The sequence below is a fragment of the Polistes dominula genome, unplaced genomic scaffold, assembly GCF_049000335.1.
Source record: "Polistes dominula isolate Pdom_NZ unplaced genomic scaffold, Pdom_raw_medaka contig_79, whole genome shotgun sequence".
Classification (NCBI taxonomy): domain Eukaryota; kingdom Metazoa; phylum Arthropoda; class Insecta; order Hymenoptera; family Vespidae; genus Polistes; species Polistes dominula.
Window position 1 is genome coordinate 4,969,104 of NW_028300916.1, and position 18,397 is coordinate 4,987,500.

General features: G+C 28.7%; 6 protein-coding genes across 13 annotated transcripts in view; 3 read left to right on the forward strand and 3 right to left on the reverse strand.

The window, feature by feature from the left end:
* The window catches only part of Piezo (piezo type mechanosensitive ion channel component), a 30,019-nt gene extending 27,687 nt beyond the window's left edge, over window positions 1-2,332 (forward strand). For all 7 annotated transcript variants that reach the window (XM_015322283.2, XM_015322285.2, XM_015322288.2 and 4 more), the window contains 7 exons: window positions 31-189; window positions 280-406; window positions 490-896; window positions 1,021-1,325; window positions 1,419-1,668; window positions 1,763-1,990; window positions 2,105-2,332. In XM_015322283.2, the coding sequence (XP_015177769.2) occupies window positions 31-189; window positions 280-406; window positions 490-896; window positions 1,021-1,325; window positions 1,419-1,668; window positions 1,763-1,990; window positions 2,105-2,222 (1,594 nt within the window). In that variant the 3' untranslated portion in view covers window positions 2,223-2,332. The remainder of the gene's footprint in view (window positions 1-30; window positions 190-279; window positions 407-489; window positions 897-1,020; window positions 1,326-1,418; window positions 1,669-1,762; window positions 1,991-2,104) is intronic.
* Window positions 2,333-3,248: 916 nt separating this feature from the next.
* LOC107067087 (uncharacterized) lies at window positions 3,249-4,989 on the reverse strand. Of its 2 annotated transcripts, none has more exons than XM_015322292.2 (2): window positions 4,855-4,989; window positions 3,249-4,681 (listed from the first exon to the last, which is right to left on the reverse strand). In XM_015322292.2, the coding sequence occupies exon 2, from the start codon at window positions 4,632-4,634 to the stop codon at window positions 3,660-3,662; it is 975 nt and encodes a 324-aa protein (XP_015177778.1). In that variant the 5' UTR covers window positions 4,635-4,681; window positions 4,855-4,989; the 3' UTR covers window positions 3,249-3,659. The 2 variants fall into 2 exon arrangements, with proteins under 2 accessions (XP_015177778.1, XP_015177779.1); XM_015322293.2 differs by having other exon boundaries at window positions 3,249-4,669; window positions 4,855-4,971.
* Window positions 4,990-5,286: 297 nt separating this feature from the next.
* mRpS14 (mitochondrial ribosomal protein S14) lies at window positions 5,287-6,195 on the reverse strand. The gene is made up of 3 exons (XM_015322294.2): window positions 5,972-6,195; window positions 5,599-5,736; window positions 5,287-5,505 (listed from the first exon to the last, which is right to left on the reverse strand). The coding sequence occupies exons 1-3, from the start codon at window positions 6,044-6,046 to the stop codon at window positions 5,320-5,322; spliced, it is 399 nt and encodes a 132-aa protein (XP_015177780.1). The 5' UTR covers window positions 6,047-6,195; the 3' UTR covers window positions 5,287-5,319.
* Window positions 6,196-6,240: 45 nt separating this feature from the next.
* On the reverse strand, window positions 6,241-9,093 carry LOC107067132 (elongation factor 1-alpha). The gene is made up of 5 exons (XM_015322362.2): window positions 8,935-9,093; window positions 8,426-8,598; window positions 7,594-8,202; window positions 7,236-7,511; window positions 6,241-7,129 (listed from the first exon to the last, which is right to left on the reverse strand). The coding sequence occupies exons 2-5, from the start codon at window positions 8,567-8,569 to the stop codon at window positions 6,770-6,772; spliced, it is 1,389 nt and encodes a 462-aa protein (XP_015177848.1). The 5' UTR covers window positions 8,570-8,598; window positions 8,935-9,093; the 3' UTR covers window positions 6,241-6,769.
* A 440-nt stretch (window positions 9,094-9,533) lies between these two features.
* Window positions 9,534-10,845, forward strand: EMC10 (ER membrane protein complex subunit 10). The gene is made up of 4 exons (XM_015322398.2): window positions 9,534-9,801; window positions 9,886-10,149; window positions 10,256-10,522; window positions 10,595-10,845. Exons 1-4 carry the CDS (start codon window positions 9,742-9,744, stop codon window positions 10,703-10,705), a joined length of 702 nt encoding a protein of 233 aa, XP_015177884.2. The 5' UTR covers window positions 9,534-9,741; the 3' UTR covers window positions 10,706-10,845.
* Window positions 10,846-10,987: 142 nt separating this feature from the next.
* On the forward strand, window positions 10,988-17,397 carry LOC107067154 (BBSome complex member BBS2). The gene is made up of 12 exons (XM_015322399.2): window positions 10,988-11,507; window positions 11,627-11,746; window positions 11,836-12,024; window positions 12,084-12,266; window positions 12,340-12,562; window positions 12,632-12,843; window positions 12,914-13,084; window positions 13,164-13,268; window positions 13,350-13,662; window positions 13,784-14,038; window positions 14,109-16,785; window positions 16,875-17,397. Exons 1-11 carry the CDS (start codon window positions 11,283-11,285, stop codon window positions 14,201-14,203), a joined length of 2,091 nt encoding a protein of 696 aa, XP_015177885.2. The 5' UTR covers window positions 10,988-11,282; the 3' UTR covers window positions 14,204-16,785; window positions 16,875-17,397.
* The last annotated feature ends 1,000 nt before the right edge of the window (window positions 17,398-18,397 follow it).

The following is an 18,397-nucleotide window of genomic DNA, read 5'->3' on the forward strand; positions in this document are numbered from 1 at the left end:
TAATACTATTGTTTCTTTTTAATATTACAGGCAATTCAATGACCGACTACCACCTCAGATCTGGTACATGATGAAGTGCTTTTATTTATTACTTGCAGCATATCAATTGCGCCAAGGATATCCAACTCGCATACTTGGCAATTTCTTATGCAAAAAATATAGTATTGTAAATTACGTCTTATTCAAAGGGTGAATATATGTTTTTAAAAATTCCATGTTTTTTTTTTCTTTTTTTTTTGATACAATGATATCTAATGAAATCTTATTATTTGCATACAGATTCATGTTAGTTCCATTCTTGTTTGAATTACGAGCTGTCATGGATTGGATTTGGACTGATACTTCAATGACAATAATGGACTGGTTCAAAATGGAAGACATTTTTGCTAGTATTTATCAAATCAAGGTATTTTTTAAATGAAAGCATCATAAATCAAAGATGATAAACTTTTTTTAGATAATTTCACTGAATACTTTATTAAATTATAGTGTATGCGTGGAGTGGAAACAGATTTTCCACAACCACGAGGAGAAAAAAAGAAACAAATGAGCAAATATCTCGTTGGTGGTGGTGCACTTTGTGTTATAATAGGTCTTATATGGTTCCCATTACTATTGTTCGCTCTTGGGGGAACAGTTGGAGTTTCAAATTTACCTTATGAAGTATCAATGAAGATAGGTATAGGACCATACGAACCAATTTATTCTATGACTGCTCAGACCAGTTCAATCATTGAATACAGTGAAGAAGAATTTAAAAATCTTACTGATTTGTATACACGAGATAAAGAAGCTGTTACCTTCTTAGAAAATTATTTTAATACTGATGTAGCAGTTATTAAACTTTGGGGTTTCTCCAGAAAATTATGGGACATTTCACCTCCTGACAAAGAAAAGTTCGTTCTCGATTCAATTTATTCATTTCTCATTTTGTCTCATTTTTTTATTTATTTAAGTTTAATTACAATCAATAAGGATCAATTGTTATATTAATACTTTGTTTGTTTTTTTTTTTCATAGATTAATGATGGAACTAAAATCTGATGCAGACGTTTTTGTGCATATTGAATGGACAGTTTGTAGAAAAACTAATGTGAAAGATTCAACTGGTATATCAACAAGTCATCGTGATGTACCATTACCAGCATTTATAAATGGAGAATTTAATCCAACGAGAAAGAAATTAGCAGACATGTTGTCTGTAGAAAGTATGAATTCGTCTAACGCTACAATCATCATACCATTTGCATTTCCAAAATTCCTTAAGGTTACAAGTAGAGCTACCGATTACGTACCGCAATTAATGAAATTACCAAGTTCACAATGTAAGATTTATTTATAAAACTAGATGCCACCATGTCAATTGAAAATATTTCGAAATAAAATACAAATGATTAAATTATAAATCAATTTTTCAGCATTTACTACGAAAGAAGAAGGTAGCACGCCTACCGATGATTATCTATTTAGAAATATTAGTCTTCAATTATCTACTGATCGACAATGTTGTGCACATCAGCAATGGTGGATCGTACAAGAAGTTTGCGACGATCGTCTTTATTTAGACTTGTTACAAAATATACCATTGAATAATTGCAAATATATTATGATGTTTTTGTTCAATGACAAAGCATTCCCAGAAGGATTGAGCTTCATTAGTGGATTTGGGTAAGACAAAGCTGATAAGACCAAAAATATCTATTAAAATGATCATATATATACTCTCATAATCTTGTAATGATTTTTATTTCATTTTCATCAGAATTTTGGGCTTGTATACCACTGCTGTAATTGTGATAAGTCAAATGATGCGTAAGATAGTAAGCGACATGGCACCAAAGATAATGTTCGATGATCTGCCATATGTCGACAGAATTCTTCGATTATGTTTAGATATATATTTGGTACGCGAAAGTGGTGACTTATGTTTGGAAGAAGATTTGTTCGCAAAACTTATATTCTTGTATAGATCTCCAGAAACGCTTATCAGGTTACAATCTATTATAATATTTCATTTTATATATATATATATATATATATATGTATAGACCATGAAATAATCTTTTGTACATATAATCTTATATAATTAATTTGTTGTTTATAGGTGGACGAGACCACCGGAAGAAGGAGAGCGCACTGACAATGAAGATCAAGATGAAGAAGATGGTAATGAGGAAGTAGCAGAAGGAAGAGAATTACGTGAAAGACCTCATCGTGATTGAATTATTCAAAGTAATAATGATGATGATTATCTGATGACATAAGAATGAAGAAACATGATGGTATATATAGTGTGTTCAATTTTATAAAATAAAAATCAATGCTGTCGATATTCGATCTTGAAGTCAGCTTCGAGTATATTTCACGATATACTTTAACAATCGTTACTTACACACACACAATATATATATATATATATATATATATATATATATATAGTTAAAGAAAGACAAAGTTCTATATCAAGAAAAACTTTGTTCTTATCAAGCAAGAGGAGTATGATGAAGACAAAAAACTCTTCATCATTACCTGAAACTACAGAAACATGCTTCTAATAATGATGCAATTTATAAGTGGCTTATAAATAAAGAATGTGATGCCTTCGGTATGCAAATTTTTACTAAAAAAAAAAATGACGATTGCTTTTAAATTTTAATTATAATGAAAATGTGGTATATATACATATATATGTTTAAATTATGAAATTGTGCAAAAAAAAAAAAAAAAACCTGGAAGAAACAATACATATTAAATGTTTTACAAATGAGAAAAGGAACTGACACACGAATTAAATATTGAAAACGTTTGATGATTACTTCAGAAATGGCCTATACAAATTCACTAAGAATTTCTCTTTGTAATTGTACAAATAGATCTTACATACAGATTCTATTATTTATTAATGAATATATCGTTCATTAAAGAAACATGTTGAATTGTTAAATATGAATTCTATCATGAGTTATGCATTTAAAAATACTACTTTTTCATCAATAATTTTATAATTTCCATTATGCTTAATATTTCTAGTTAATAATATAAAATGATGTATATAAAATATATATATATATATATGCTTGATAGCATTTTATAAGTATTAATATAACAGTCCAGCAAGAATAAAAGTCTTTATTAAATGATTGCATACACATTGTAATTAATAAATATTTATGCAGAATTTATTCAACGTATTTTTAATGCATTATCATTGGTCTTATGTGTAAAAAAGCAACATTATACATAGTATATTGATTGAACAATATATATAATGCTTTTATATTTATTTAATAAAATAATAATAATAATAATGCATAAATGTGATGACTGCTAACAATGGATTACATTATAATAAGTAAGTAATGGAATGATGATATAAAAATAAATTATTTTTGTGAGAGAGAGAGATAATACACTTAATTCTTCGATTAACAATTGAGTTAATAATATCCTATGAATAGGCACTGTTTATTTCATTTGTTATATAGATAACTTGTAATATATATATACTCCTACTTACAAATTAACAATTAAAAGTTTAGAATATCACCATTTGGCAGAGATTGTTAACAATTCATTGGCAAAGCATTGATTAATTATAAAGTTATGTAATTGTTAAATGACATTTCTTTTGTAAAGCATGAAAAAGTCTATTTCAATATTCATTGTTGCTGCATAGATAATTCTTTACATTTCAACTTTAAAGCTGTGTTTTCTTCTTTAAGAAGTTCCAAATCACTTAATTTCTTAAGTAAATCATTATAACGTTTTTGTAAAATGATTAAATCCTCTTGTAATTGTTCATTTTCTTCTATTAGAGCTTTCATACGAGTCGAATCTCTAGTTGGATGTATTTCTTTAATTATCTCATCAGTTTGTAACAACATATTTCTTATAAAAGTTTTCTGTGAATTTATGTGAATCTCTTGCATAGCTCTTAATAATTTTGTGCTTTCTTGTTTGGTATAAGTACTTATAAGATCTTTAATTGCATTAAGCAATATAACTGGATCATATTCCTTTGTATCAGACTTTTTTAAAGAACCTTCACTCGTGCGTCTTCCTTTATCCTTTGTTACGTCCATATGAGTACTGATTCCTTTCGAAGAATCTGATGGACGGCTGTTTTCTTTACTGGAACTATCCAAAGAACGTGTATTATCTTTACAACTACCAGACCGACGATTATAATCTTTAATAATAATTTTATTATCTGATACTTTAACCTTTGCCTCTTGCTTATTATTATCCTTCTCTTTACTGTCTGATTTAACTTTATTTTCCATTGATTTTAATTTATTTTCCGTAACTTTGTCTTTTCTCTCAGAGGATTTAGTTGTTTTTAACATTTGCTTTCGTGTGTCATTTTCCGTTACATTTTTACTAACAACATCTTTGTTAGGTAACTCCTTTTTATTGGATTCCCGAATCTGTGGCAATTTTGATACCTTACTCGAGACACTTTCAGTTTTTTGTTGTTGTACTATAAGTTTTTCAAAATCATCTTGTTCCGATGAACGTTGTAAAGGGGAAGAGGTTGTGTGTCTGACAGTTACATGTCGATCTATTGGACTTTCTCTAGCATTTCTTTTCTCGTTTGGCAATAAATCTAAATCTTCTAAGAATGAGTCATTCATTGTGTACCACTCACTATTACTTTCTTTTTTCGAAACTGTTAAAAAAACTGAAATTATATATACATATATATATATACATATATGGATATTAATAAAAATATTTGTAGAAATATGAAGAAAAAAAAAGAAGAACTTTTTAATCGATAATATAAAATTGTATAGCATTTATAAAAATAAATAAACAATATCACTAAATCTTACGTTACTTAAAAATACATACGGTATAAAGAATAAATTGAACATTTATAACGGCAAAGCGGTAACCCCCCACTATTTAACTGTAAATAGAAACTGCCATTGGGAGAACAGCTGATTTTGCTGTTACTTGAACTTGCGCGCCATCTGTCGTGGCTGCGACAAAATACAATCGAATATAAACTTTTATAATATAATAATAATAATTTTTTCTTATATATATATATATATTTCTTTATAATATTATTATAAAATAAAATTATAAAAGTAAAGTATATAAAAATTATAATTATATATATAAAGTAAAAATTATATATTACTTTATAATATTACTTTTATAATATAATAATAATTTTTTTTTCTTATACATTTCAATTCTTACAATTTCATTTTTTTTATACGTATATGTTATAATATAATATTAGTATATACCAAAAAACAAGAAATAAAGAACAAATATTTTCTATATCAGTAAACTATATTTCATTTATTACCACATAGCTCGTTGTACACCAGATAATTTATTATAATCAGCTAAATCACGAAACACTATTCTTGATAATCTCCATCTGTATACAACTCCTCGAGGTCGTGAAGTTACTACACAACGAAAAGTCAATTGTCTTAAAGCAGATTGTCTAGGAATCGTTTCTTGTATTTGTTTCTCAGCAAGATCCTTAAATAAATAATAAAATATACATTATAAAATTCCTTATAAACTAAAAAAAGGGGGATATAAATGAATGTAGAAAAAAATCAATTGAATTACTCGAATTTCAACAGGTAGAATATTATTTCGCTTAATTGCAACCAATCTTAATCTTTCGGGTGCATATTTTCCTGCTAATTCTCTACGTTTAGCATCACGTCTCATTCTACAGCCAACATAATTCCGTATTTGCTGAAACTAAAATATAAATGTGTTATATTATATATTTTATAAAAGCAAATAATAATAGAAATTTATTATCGTCAGATTTTTAATATATTCACAGAGAATACATTATCTAAATATAAATTTGTAAGAGGTTAAGCTACTTCATTGATGAAAATAATCATTCAGTATTAAATGTCATCAAGATTTATTGTATATACGTACACATATGTCTTCAAAAAATTTTAAGTTTTTTAATGGTACTTACATCATGTCCTAAAAATTTAGAATTTTGTGAAAATATATTAAAGAACTTTGAAACACCAGACACAAGCGAAGCCATATTTCTTAAAGTGCTGCCCTCTGTTCCTGATGAACCATATAGTTTATAGTTTATCTTGCATCAAAATTATTGGTTTTCCTATTTTAATATTTCGCATTCGTAAAAATATCAGGTTAATTTAATTAAAAGACTACTTTTGTTTATCATAATATTATAATAAAATGAAGGTAAAAAAGATTTGTAAGAAAATAATATATATGTATATATATATATGTATGTATATATGTCGCAGATGGAGAATTTATTATTTCCGTATAATAATTAAAAAAATATAATTAAGCCGAGCTAAATTATTATTTCATTCGTATTGAAAGTAATGAAATAATAGGTATTATACTCAGTAGTTTATTTTTGCTTCATATATTTCATATAAGAGTGTTGTTCTAGTCATCGTTGACGACAAATTATTGATTTGTAGTCTGCCCTGCGAAATTCCTTTCGATGAAACAAATTACGAAATAATAGTCTTAATAAGATCGACGTACGTTGAAATACTTGGATAAATAGGCAATTATCATGTCTAAAATAATAAAAGTTGATCATCTTGTTATCTTTCGTAGAATACAAATATGTAAATAAGATTTTTGTAAAGAGAAATGATAATGATAAAAACAACAATTTATAAGATTTTAGCTTATATGAAAGACATGAAGAAATAATGCAAACTGTTTCAGCTGTTATAGCCAGATAAATTCGGCAATGAACATCATATACGGAAAATAGTTATTTCTTCTTCTGAGCTTTTTCGGCAGCCTTGGTGACTTTTCCACCACTAGCGTCCTTGAAATTAACAGCCTTGATTACACCGACTGCTACCGTTTGACGCATATCACGGACAGCGAAACGTCCCAATGGTGGGAATTCTTGGAAAGATTCGACGCACATTGGCTTGCTTGGGACAAGAGTAACGATAGCCGCATCTCCAGATTTAATCGATTTTGGATTCTCTTCAGTAGTCTTGCCAGTACGACGGTCACATTTCTCTTTTATTTCAGCAAATTTGCAGGCAATATGAGCAGTGTGACAATCTAATACTGGTGTATAACCATTACTAATTTGTCCTGGATGATTTAGTACAATAACCTATAGAACATATTAAATATTTATTATTAATATTTATTGTGCTGAAATAAATTTCATTGTAATCTTAACTTCAAAGCTAACTTAAACATCAAAATGTAATTTTTACCTGTGCTGTAAAATCAGCAGCACCCTTAGGCGGATTACTCTTAGAGTCGCCAGCAACAAAACCACGACGCAATTCTTTGACAGATACGTTTTTCACGTTGAAGCCTACGTTGTCACCAGGAACAGCTTCTGGTAAAGCTTCGTGGTGCATTTCTACAGACTTTACCTCGGTGGTCAAACCTGCAGGGGCAAACGTTACAACCATACCTGGTTTCAGAACACCAGTTTCAACACGACCAACTGGTACCGTTCCAATACCACCAATCTTATACACATCCTGTAAAAATAACATTATATAAATCATTAATTAAGAAATTTGAGATTTTTTGATCAGATAGGTTAATTAAGCAAATAATTACTTGAAGTGGGAGACGAAGTGGCTTGTCAGTTGGTCTGGATGGTGGGAGAATAGCATCAAGAGCTTCAATAAGACATTTTCCTTCTGCTTTACCTTCCTTACGCTCGATTTGCCATCCCTTGAACCAAGGCATCTTACTTGATGCTTCTAACATGTTATCTCCATGCCAACCAGAAATTGGCACAAAGGCAACAGCAGCTGGATTATAACCAATTTTCTTGATATAAGATGACACTTCTTTTTTTATTTCTTCAAAACGAGTCTCAGAGTATGGGGGTTCAGTAGAGTCCATTTTGTTGACACCAACAATGAGTTGTTTTACTCCAAGAGTAAAAGCAAGCAAAGCGTGTTCACGAGTTTGTCCATTCTTGGAAATGCCAGCTTCAAACTCTCCAGTACCAGCAGCAACGATCAATACAGCACAATCAGCTTGTGATGTACCAGTGATCATATTTTTAATAAAATCTCTATGTCCAGGCGCATCGATTATTGTGACATAATATTTAGCAGTTTCAAATTTCCAAAGAGCTATATCAATAGTAATACCGCGTTCACGTTCTGCTTTCAACTTATCCAAAACCCAAGCATACTTGAAGGATCCCTTACCCATCTAAAATTTTGAAAAATACAAAATAAATATATCAAATATATAAGAAAAATTGTTAATTTTATATAAAATGCTAAAATATTATGCAAAAATAAGTGAACTCTAATGCTTGAACATAAACTATTATTAATAATAATTTAAACTTAAAATCTCTTATGGAAATCAATAAATGTGATTTTATCATTGTATTTTATCATAATAATTAATAATCAAATAATAAACTTACTTCTTGGGCCTCCTTCTCGAATTTCTCAATGGTACGCTTATCGATACCACCGCATTTGTAAATCAAATGTCCAGTGGTAGTTGATTTACCGGAATCAACATGTCCAATCACGACAATATTTATATGAACCTTCTCTTTACCCATTTTTTAGTTTTTTAAGTAACTTAAAATATCTACATTGAGAAACAAAAAAAAATTCAGATAAAATCAATATTTCATCATTATGAGAAATTCTTTTTTTTTTGGCTTAATATGATATAAAAATATGTTTAAAAGAAAAATAATTGATTTATAAATATTTAGAAGTATTTTTATTACGAATATTGTTATACTAATAGAGAAATGAAACTTTTATTTAAATGATTCGGAAGTAGTGACTAAGTAATTAACGGTCATGATGGTTTAAGGTTATCCGAATATTTAAATAGATTTTTCTGATATTATTAATTATTTGTAATTATTTATTTAATATTATAGATTAATAGATTAAAAAGAATTTTCGTTTTTACCAATATTGTAACTTAATCGACAATTTCTTCGGAATTTTTCAAAGTAGTAAGACCTCCTTTGTCCTTTGTCCACGTGGCGAATCTGAGCATTCGGGAAGAGAACCGGCGACCATTTTGTACAAGGGCATCCAAATTGCGACGTTGTCACGATTGCGACGTTGTCACGATTGCGAATTTATGTAACATCCTGGAATCATAATTAATCATAAATATAATAAATAATAATTTTTATATTAAAATAATATTTTATAAAGCTTCTTTTTTAATAATTTTCAACGGATTAAATTTATAAAAATAAAAAAAAGATATCTTTTGATTAACTCATTTTTAATCTAAACCATTCAGATTGCGTATCATATATGACGAAACTTAAGAAAGTCCTTTTTTTGAAAACGTACCTTGTTTTATATTAACATTTTTATTTTATTATAATAATACGAATAGATTTGTATCGAGATTTATCTTGAATAATTATTAATTTCTTTAATATCTGTATGATTTTGTAAAAATAGTAACGCGCGTAATAATGGCGCGTAAGCATTAAATAATATTTTAGTCATGTAAATCGGACTTAAGTAAATCAAATGTTAAGCTTGGCAAACCTGACTAATATTTAACAATTATATTATAATTTATCTGGATTGTTAAGTATGCTAGACATAAGCACATTTTTCTAAATCCAAAATTCTGACATACAATGAAATTCATCTATATTTGATTCTCTGATTGTTTTATTATTTTTCATGATTTTTTTCACATTATTTTTAATTTTTAAAACTTGATTAAATCGATAAACAAGTATACATCATGTGTCTGTCATATACCATCTTTAGTCTACTTTTAGGAATATCATCATTTACATATGGGGTTGGTATATTATATTATTTTTTATCAAATTCACAGAAACATTAAAGATATAAAATAATGTAATAATAATGATTTTAATTGTAGATCGAACTTGATGTTGATGGCCGAATTCAGTTGAGATTATGGCATGCGTTCAATGATGAACCAGTACCAAATTTTGTAGAAAGAGGAAATGTAACAATTACAAGTGTACGTAGTGGAGATTCCATTGTTGGACAAAATGGACTTTTACAAGCACAAATTAATCAATTAAAAGATTTAGCTAAAAACGATGGAAAGTATAGATTGAAAGCAATAGCCCGTACTTCTTCTGGAAGTGAAACAACTTTTTTAACTTCCATACCAGCGGTATGTGATATAATTATAATAATATTTTCTTTCATGCATTGACATATTTCTTTGATATGTAAGTTCAAATTTGATATCACTTTGAAATTTTATGAATAAATTGCAGTGTAATTTACTTGGATCTGATCTTGAAGATTTTTTAACGGTATGGCTAGATAGCTCAGCAGAACCAATAGCAGTTAGTTTATCATCGTCTGGTCCATGTGTTCTAAATAGTCCTTCGACAAATATGTGGACTACAAATATATTAGTCAAATATCCTGATAGTGGGCCTGTACCAGATACAGCAATTTATATTCAAAAACTTGAACGAGAACGTGAAGCTCGAGAAAGAGGAGAGACTAAAGATAATAGATCATTCCTTGCAAAATATGTAAGATTTGTATATTTTTATTTTAATATTGACATTGGAATTCTCATTTATATTATTTTTCTAAAATTTCAGTGGATGTATTTCGTTCCTGCATTGATCTTTGTTTTATTAACATCAGCAACCAATCCCGAAGTAGCTGCAGGTGGTAGTGGTGGTGGTGGTGGTGGTGGTCAAAGACAGTGATTCCTTTTTTAAGACTATTTAATTGTACCTGCGAATGTATTGTGATCTTACTGATGCGTGAGAGTTTTCTGTATGTTTTCTTCTAATTATTATTATTGTATTATATTCCTGATCCAATAAATGTGTACAGTTTAAATATATTATACATTATGATGAGTTATATACATCATACATAAATTTATGTAAAATTATATATTTATAAGCATATTCATATACAAATCAATATGCTTTATTATTATATTTCAATTGTATTATATATATACTCGTTTTTTTTATTTATTAATATATGAGTATATTATTAATAAATATATTTACGAAATTGTTATATACCATAAAAGATTTGCATAAATTATTACATAATACAAAATATCGTAAAAATATAATAGTTTTTTTTCTTACTAAGAAAGCAAAGATTACCTGTGGTACGAATCATTTACAAACTCAACTTGTGTATAGGAAGTGTATCATATAATATGGCAGAAGAAATCAATACACTGTTAGTCTATCTCTAGCAGCAGTAGTAATATAAGGAGTTATTTATTTAAACCTTTATACATTTAATTGATAATATTGTTCAATGGCTGCATTTTCATTAAATATTCAAAAACACATAGAATTAGGTCTTGTAGCTAGTGGAAAATTTGATGGTTCTCATGCTTGTTTAGTAGCTGTTACCTCTGGAGGAAATGTTTTAGTACACAGTCCTCATAGACAACCTCAAATTAAGAACAATGATTCTGAACAACCAGATGGAAGATTATCTTGGAGTGGAGAACTTGCTGAATTGCAAATTGGTAGTCAGGTCGTGTAACATTAAAAACAGACATAATTTATAATATTTCAATATTCATAAGTAATATAACTTTTGATACCAAAAAAAAAATATATATATATATAGGATTGAAATTAATACTTCTTTAGGTAACAGCAGTATGCACTGGGCATTTTGGAGAAGATGAAAGAGATATTCTTTTAATAGGAACTGGTACACATATTCTTGCTTATAATGTAGAAGATAATGCTGATATTTTTTACAAAGAGGTATTATTATCATCAAACAGTTACGATATGTAATTAAATTAATTAGACAAATTAATAAACAATGTTTTATACTAACTACTATTTAATAGATGTCAGATGGTGCATTGTGTATAACGATAGGAAAACTTGGATGGTTATCTGATCAAGTAGCAGTAGTTGGTGGAAATAGTTCAATAACTGTTTTAGATTCTAAAGGAAAAGAAATTTTTTGGACAGTGATGGGGGATATAGTTACTTCTATTGCAATATTTGATTTTGAAGGCGATCATGAGAATGAAGTATATAATAATTATATATCACTAATAAACTTTTTGATCTGATAAAATATAATTTGTAGTTACTTATTGGGACAAAAGATTTTGAAATAAAATTAATGAAAGAAGATGCAATAGTATGGGATACGAAAGAAACAGCATCGATAACTGCATTGGCAGGACTTTCAAATAAACAATTTGCATATGCAGTTGGTAATGGAACAATAGGTGTTTATGAAGTTGGTCAAAGACTTTGGCGAGTTAAAGTGAGAATTATATAGATCAAGAGATATATCTACAATGAATTTATGAATTTATTTTTTTGTATTTTATTTTCAGTCTAAACACAGAGCAGTAGCTATACGAAGTTTTGATATAAATGGAGATGGTGTATCAGAACTCATTACTGGATGGAGTAGTGGAAAAGTTGATGCAAGATCATGTAATACTGGAGATGTCATATTTAAAATACAATTATCTGCTAGTGTAGCTGGTATTGTTGAAGCTGATTATAGAAGACAAGGTAGACCAGATTTAGTTGCAGTATCTATTTCAGGAGAAGGTATTTAAATTACATTTCATTCAATTCACTTTTTTTTGAATCTTTATTATAACAGAGTAATATTAACAGTGCGTGGATATGCTTCTGGAACTTCGATGGAAGCTCCAGAACCTGGTGAAAGAATGCGTGAATTATTATCTAAGAAACAAGCATTGCAAATGGAACTTCGACAAAGAGCTGCATCAGTTCCAAATATGTATCATCATACAAAATTAGCAGTTAGTTTAATATCAGCTAGAGGTGCAGCTCGTCTTGGTGTTGCAGCTGGACCAGGTCTTTTGGTAATATATATATATTCATTTTTTAAATCATAAAATTATTCTCTTTCAATTACCATCATTTTTTACGTAGGTTCATTGTGCTATAGTATTTGCTGAAGGTATATTTGAGGGTGAAACACTTGTAGCTCATCCAAGCAGGCCGCAAGGTGAATTAGAAATTGAATTACGTCCTCCAAAAAATGGACCTATTGATATTCATGTAAAAATTAGTGTTGGTCCACCTGGTGCAGATTTATTACAAGTATTTGACGTTTATAATATATTTATATATATATATATATATTTTTTGTATTTTATACTATTACTATTTTATCTTATAGGTTTTTGAAATGACAAGACAATTGCCCAGATTTTGTATGTACGAAATTATTTTAAATCCAAAAGAAGTTCCTCAAATGGAAATAGAGAGTGGTATTACTATAGAGGTAAATTGTTAAATATTATTATGTAGTGATATATATTCGTATCTTAAGATTAATTAATAAGAACGATATTTATATATGTAGGTTGCTGAGAGAGCACAGCGTATTGCATTATGGTTGAATCAAAGTCTTCTACTTGCAGAGGAATTAGAAGTCGCAGAAGAAGGACCAAATGCTGCATCTATTGAACTTTGGCTTCGTGGATTAAGAGATAACAAAGTTCATTGTCTAAAGGCAAATCCTTTTGGAAAAGTAACAGTACTTACAGAAGACTCGACATTTGCCGGTGATATAGTTCAATCTTTAGCAATGTATTTAGGTCTTAGAGAACTTACTTCAGAAGCCAAATTTCCAAACGACGAAAGTAAGATGCTGGAAGCTTTAGAAAGTGTCAAAGGTTATATCTTATTATTTGAGGCTATTTTTTAATAATTCATATATTATAAATCGAGGTCATCAGAAGCTAATCAAAGGTGACGAAATAAACAAAATTTAAGATTTATTTGTATTCATTGCAGGTTTAAAAGATGTCGATGCGAAACTTCAAGCGGAAGCTGCTAGCAATGCTGTTCTTCTTAAAAGCGTTGTCATTCGTTTAGAAGATGCACGAATATTGCAAAATGTAGAAGAAATGAAAAAGAGATTATTACAATTGAAAGCTATTAACAGTGACCTAATTAGAAATCACGAAATAAGAATGAACAGTAATCGAGATCTTTCAACACATTTGAAGGAATTGAATATCGGCGTTCAGCGAGTCGCTAAATTAAGGGGTACAAATTATCTTTCGTAACGTCTTATTACATTTAGTTAAATTATATAAATTTGTTTGATTTTTTGTAGTCGGTAAAGCTGCTACAAATGCAGTTTCACGATGTAGGACTGCAATACAGGATGAAAATCCAAGGGCGCTTGTTGCAGCAATGCGAAATGGTTAATCCTGATACCTGATACAAGAACTAATAGATGATATCTTTTTATTTTTTTTGCAACAATAAAATACAGTCCTCCTACATGTATACTGTAAATTAATAAGTAAGGTATATCCATCTAGTCCGTCCAATAGTTCGGCTATTCGTAAGTATTCGAAAGATTTAATTGAAAAGTTTGAACATAAAGAATTGAAAAATAATATAACGTTTAAACATTAGACTCGTTTATTCGATTGTCTTCGGCTAGGAGAATAAAAACGGCCATGATTTGTCCAAATAAAAGTGCTGGGAGTATATAACTATCGTTACGCAACGTATGAGATATCTATTTTATTCTAATAAAAGAAAGAAAAATGATATTTTTCTTGTTTATTGTAAAAATATCATTGCGCGTGGAACATTTTTCAAGTCATGGTTAAACTATTGTATGGGAAGAGATAATTTTATTATATTACTCATGTGTTATGTTATCACATGAAATTTTTTCAAATTTCGTAACATAATAATGTGTTGCTAATATTATATAATTTTTCTGAAGAAAATTCTTGTCGCTTAAATAATAATAATAAACAATATCGATGATTATAAATAAAGATGTTTGGTAAGATTAAGTTGTATTATCGAATAATATAACAATAGGGATAAAAATAAAACAATTCTAACGCGTTTAAGTGTTAATAATGAGCCGTTTGTTTCAATATGCTTAGATAATCGTACGAAAATGTATGTACGTGGTATCGCGCCTTGAGAATGATAGATATAGATTTTGTTTACGGGCCCGCGATCACGCATAAATGACATGATCAATTTCTAAATAGTAAACAATCGTTTACAAAAATAAAGCTCATTGCGATTAGATGAAGACATTTGACAAGTAAATTATAACCACATATTTTCAAATATTTTCTATACTTCCGTAATGTTGCATCGTTTTATGTCTTTTTTTTTTATTTTTTTTTTTTTTTATTTCGTTTTAAGAGAATAAAAATAAGTAAAAAGTAAAACAGAGATAGAAAAAGGAACGATAAAATTTGTATTTATGTACGATTGCATTTTGTTTGTTTTTTTTAATTTTTTTTTATTTTTTTTTTCATTTAAATTTTTAAACAAATATTACTTTGATATTTTATCAATTTTGTTTTATCGTTTTTTAAATTTATAATAATAACATTTCCAATATACAATTTAAATACGCAAAATCGTTATCCAAAAATGACAAGCTTGTATTATTTGTGCTACATTTGGACATATTTGTAATTATTGTTTATTATTCGTTAACTTACAATTAGATAAAAAAGAAAAGAAAAGAAGAAGAAAAAAAAGAATGTTTACGATTATGCACTTTAGTTAATGATTATTCAACATATTCATTAATGTCGTTAAAATTTGATAGGGCTTAACATTTTTAGTTTATTATCGTTCATTTGTCTTTTATCAGTGAGAAAAATGTTATTGAAATCGTACTTAACCCTTTATAACCCTGTGTGATTTTAGAGTATATATATATATATATTTTTTCTTCTTCTATCTAATATAATTTCTAGTTCCCCATGTGAGATTTTATATTTTACAATCTTTTTAACGATTATCAATTAGAACTCGAGATATCTATAGTTAATATCTAAGATCTTCGTTAATTTGTATTTAAACGTTGTATATTTGTTAATTTTACGTTTATGTAAATTATTCATATTCTTTTTATTTGATAGTCAGAAGAAGAAAAAAAAACATTCAGGCAAGAAGAAAATATGAAATAGTTTTGTATTTGTTCGCAATTTAAATAGCTTATCATTTACGACTAATTAATACTTGACAGGATCGTAAAAATGATTAGGTAGGTCGGTAGGTTTTTTTTTTATTCTATTTTCAAACGTCAACGATAAGACGTTACTAAAGGAAGAAGAAGAAACAAGAAAGAAGAAAAAAGAAAGAAAGAAGAATTCCTTGACAAATTCTTCCTATTTTGGCGCCATTACTCTCGGAATCTAATCCCATTGATAGTTTAAATATAGACGCTTGGATCTAACATAAGAACGAATAGGATGGGAGAAAAGCGTGCCGGCTCTTGATGATTCCCAGTTTATTTTCTCGGGTTATCGTTGCTCAACCGCGTTTGCTCTCTCCCCCTTATCACTTGTCATAACGGCACCAACGAATTATTACTTCAAATTCTTTGCGTTCGACGCGACCCGGGTAAGCAAAAAAACAAAAAAAAAAAATAATACAAAAAAAAGAAAAGACAAGACCACAAAAAAATTGAATGATGAATCTACCAGATATATGATCTTAACGCCTTCTTCCATGGATAAGATAATGTCTTGTATTCTCGTCTATCAATTTTTCAAGGCAGAAAAAGAGAGAAAGAGAGAGAGAGAGAGAGAGGAGCCATAAGAGGAAAGGGATCGTTAATTTTGTTTTCGTAATGAGATCGCCGACACATTGTTTGTTCACCACTGATATCTCGATAAAGAGTTCCCTTAAGATATTCAAGAGGATAAATTATTTTAATTAGACCAAAAACGATCAATTAAATTGAATACAATGTGTGTCTTTATTATTCCTGCAAATATTCAAGAAGATTTATTATTGTGGGTTCTTGTGATTTATTTTTCTACCAACCAACATATATATATATATATATATATATATATATATATATTCCTATTTTTATTCGTAGATGTCTGGTTCTAAAATTGACGAAGGATAATAATCATGGCTGATGATTCAGAAGAAGATTGGTATTATTTTTGAAAAAGTATCAGACTAAAATTAAAATCATACGTAATCGTGTTGAATTTTTTAACACGGTATTTATGGGATAGAGGTGTACGAATAGTATAAAATACGTGGGCGTGATTTTGCCATGAGCAACGTTCACTTTCTTGTGGTTTATTTCTTCTTTTGGTTTGTGTGTCTCTTTGAAGACGTCATGGTTGCGTAACACTTCAAACAGAGGATGAGTACTACACGCAAAAACGTTAAGAACATTTTGTTATAGGTGGTGAATTATTGGTGGTAATGAAAAAGAAGGTCAATGGCTAATACCTAATGTGTTAAACTTGGCAAAGGAAATTTATTTATTCATCGTTGGGACATCGATATCGACGTCAAGTAAATTGCAATTCTTAATCAAATATGCAAATTTCACTGTTTATCGCTTAATAATGATGATAAACTTGAACAGACCAAAACACATGTTTCAATTTTCGTTTAACTTTATTTACTAAAATAAGATACTACAGATAAGATAATAAGATAATCGTTCAAACTGTCTCGTAAAAAAAAAAAAAAAACGAAAAAAAAAAACTAATTCGTTTGAAAGATATTAATTACCCTTTTGATTGGTATTTACCTTTGAAATCGTTGAAAATATCATTTAAAAAAAAAAAAATAAAACAGGATCGTGGTAGAAAAAAATGTATTACTATCGATAGAATGCAATTTTTGTTGTTCTTATCACAATACGATTTGACAGTAGTACGATACGACAATGTGTGATAGGAAAATACGATAATAAAAGTACGAGAGACGGGAATGACGAGGATGTTTTCCAAAACGATGTATTTTGATAAGAGAATTATTCGTTTGTACGTTTTTTCAATTATTTCGACGACGCCAGGTCGATGGAGGTTTGAACTTAGACCTCGTCATGAGAAGGAAGGAATCTATTATATTTGTCTTTCTCTTTTTCTTTCTTTTGCTGATTGCCTTGTATGCTTTTTTTTTCGATCGATCTCTGACTCGACTCGGTTTATCTTTTTGTCTAAATTTAACTCGTACTTTTTTTTTTGTTGTTTAGCGAAATTTCACATCGGACAATTTTTTTTTAAATGTTTTTTTTTCTTTTTCTTTTTTTAAAATTATTTTTAATTAAATTCGTCGTCGAGTCGTCAAATACTTCTTTGTAATTGAAGTACGATATATGTAATTGCGTAAGAAGTTACAAGAGAATTATTATAGTACCATTAGAAAGGACTTTGCAAGAGATCGGTGGGATTAGATCGACCTATTTTCTGCCAGTACGTCTGCACTCCATTATTCAATATCATAGGTAAGCCACCTTAAACGGAAGGACTGCTTAACTTGCTACTTGTTCTTATATAATTTACGATGCTAAAAATAAAATAATTGTCTACTTACTGGACCACAATCATTGAACTATCACATTTCTTTTTAACATCGTATATATGTGTGTGTGTG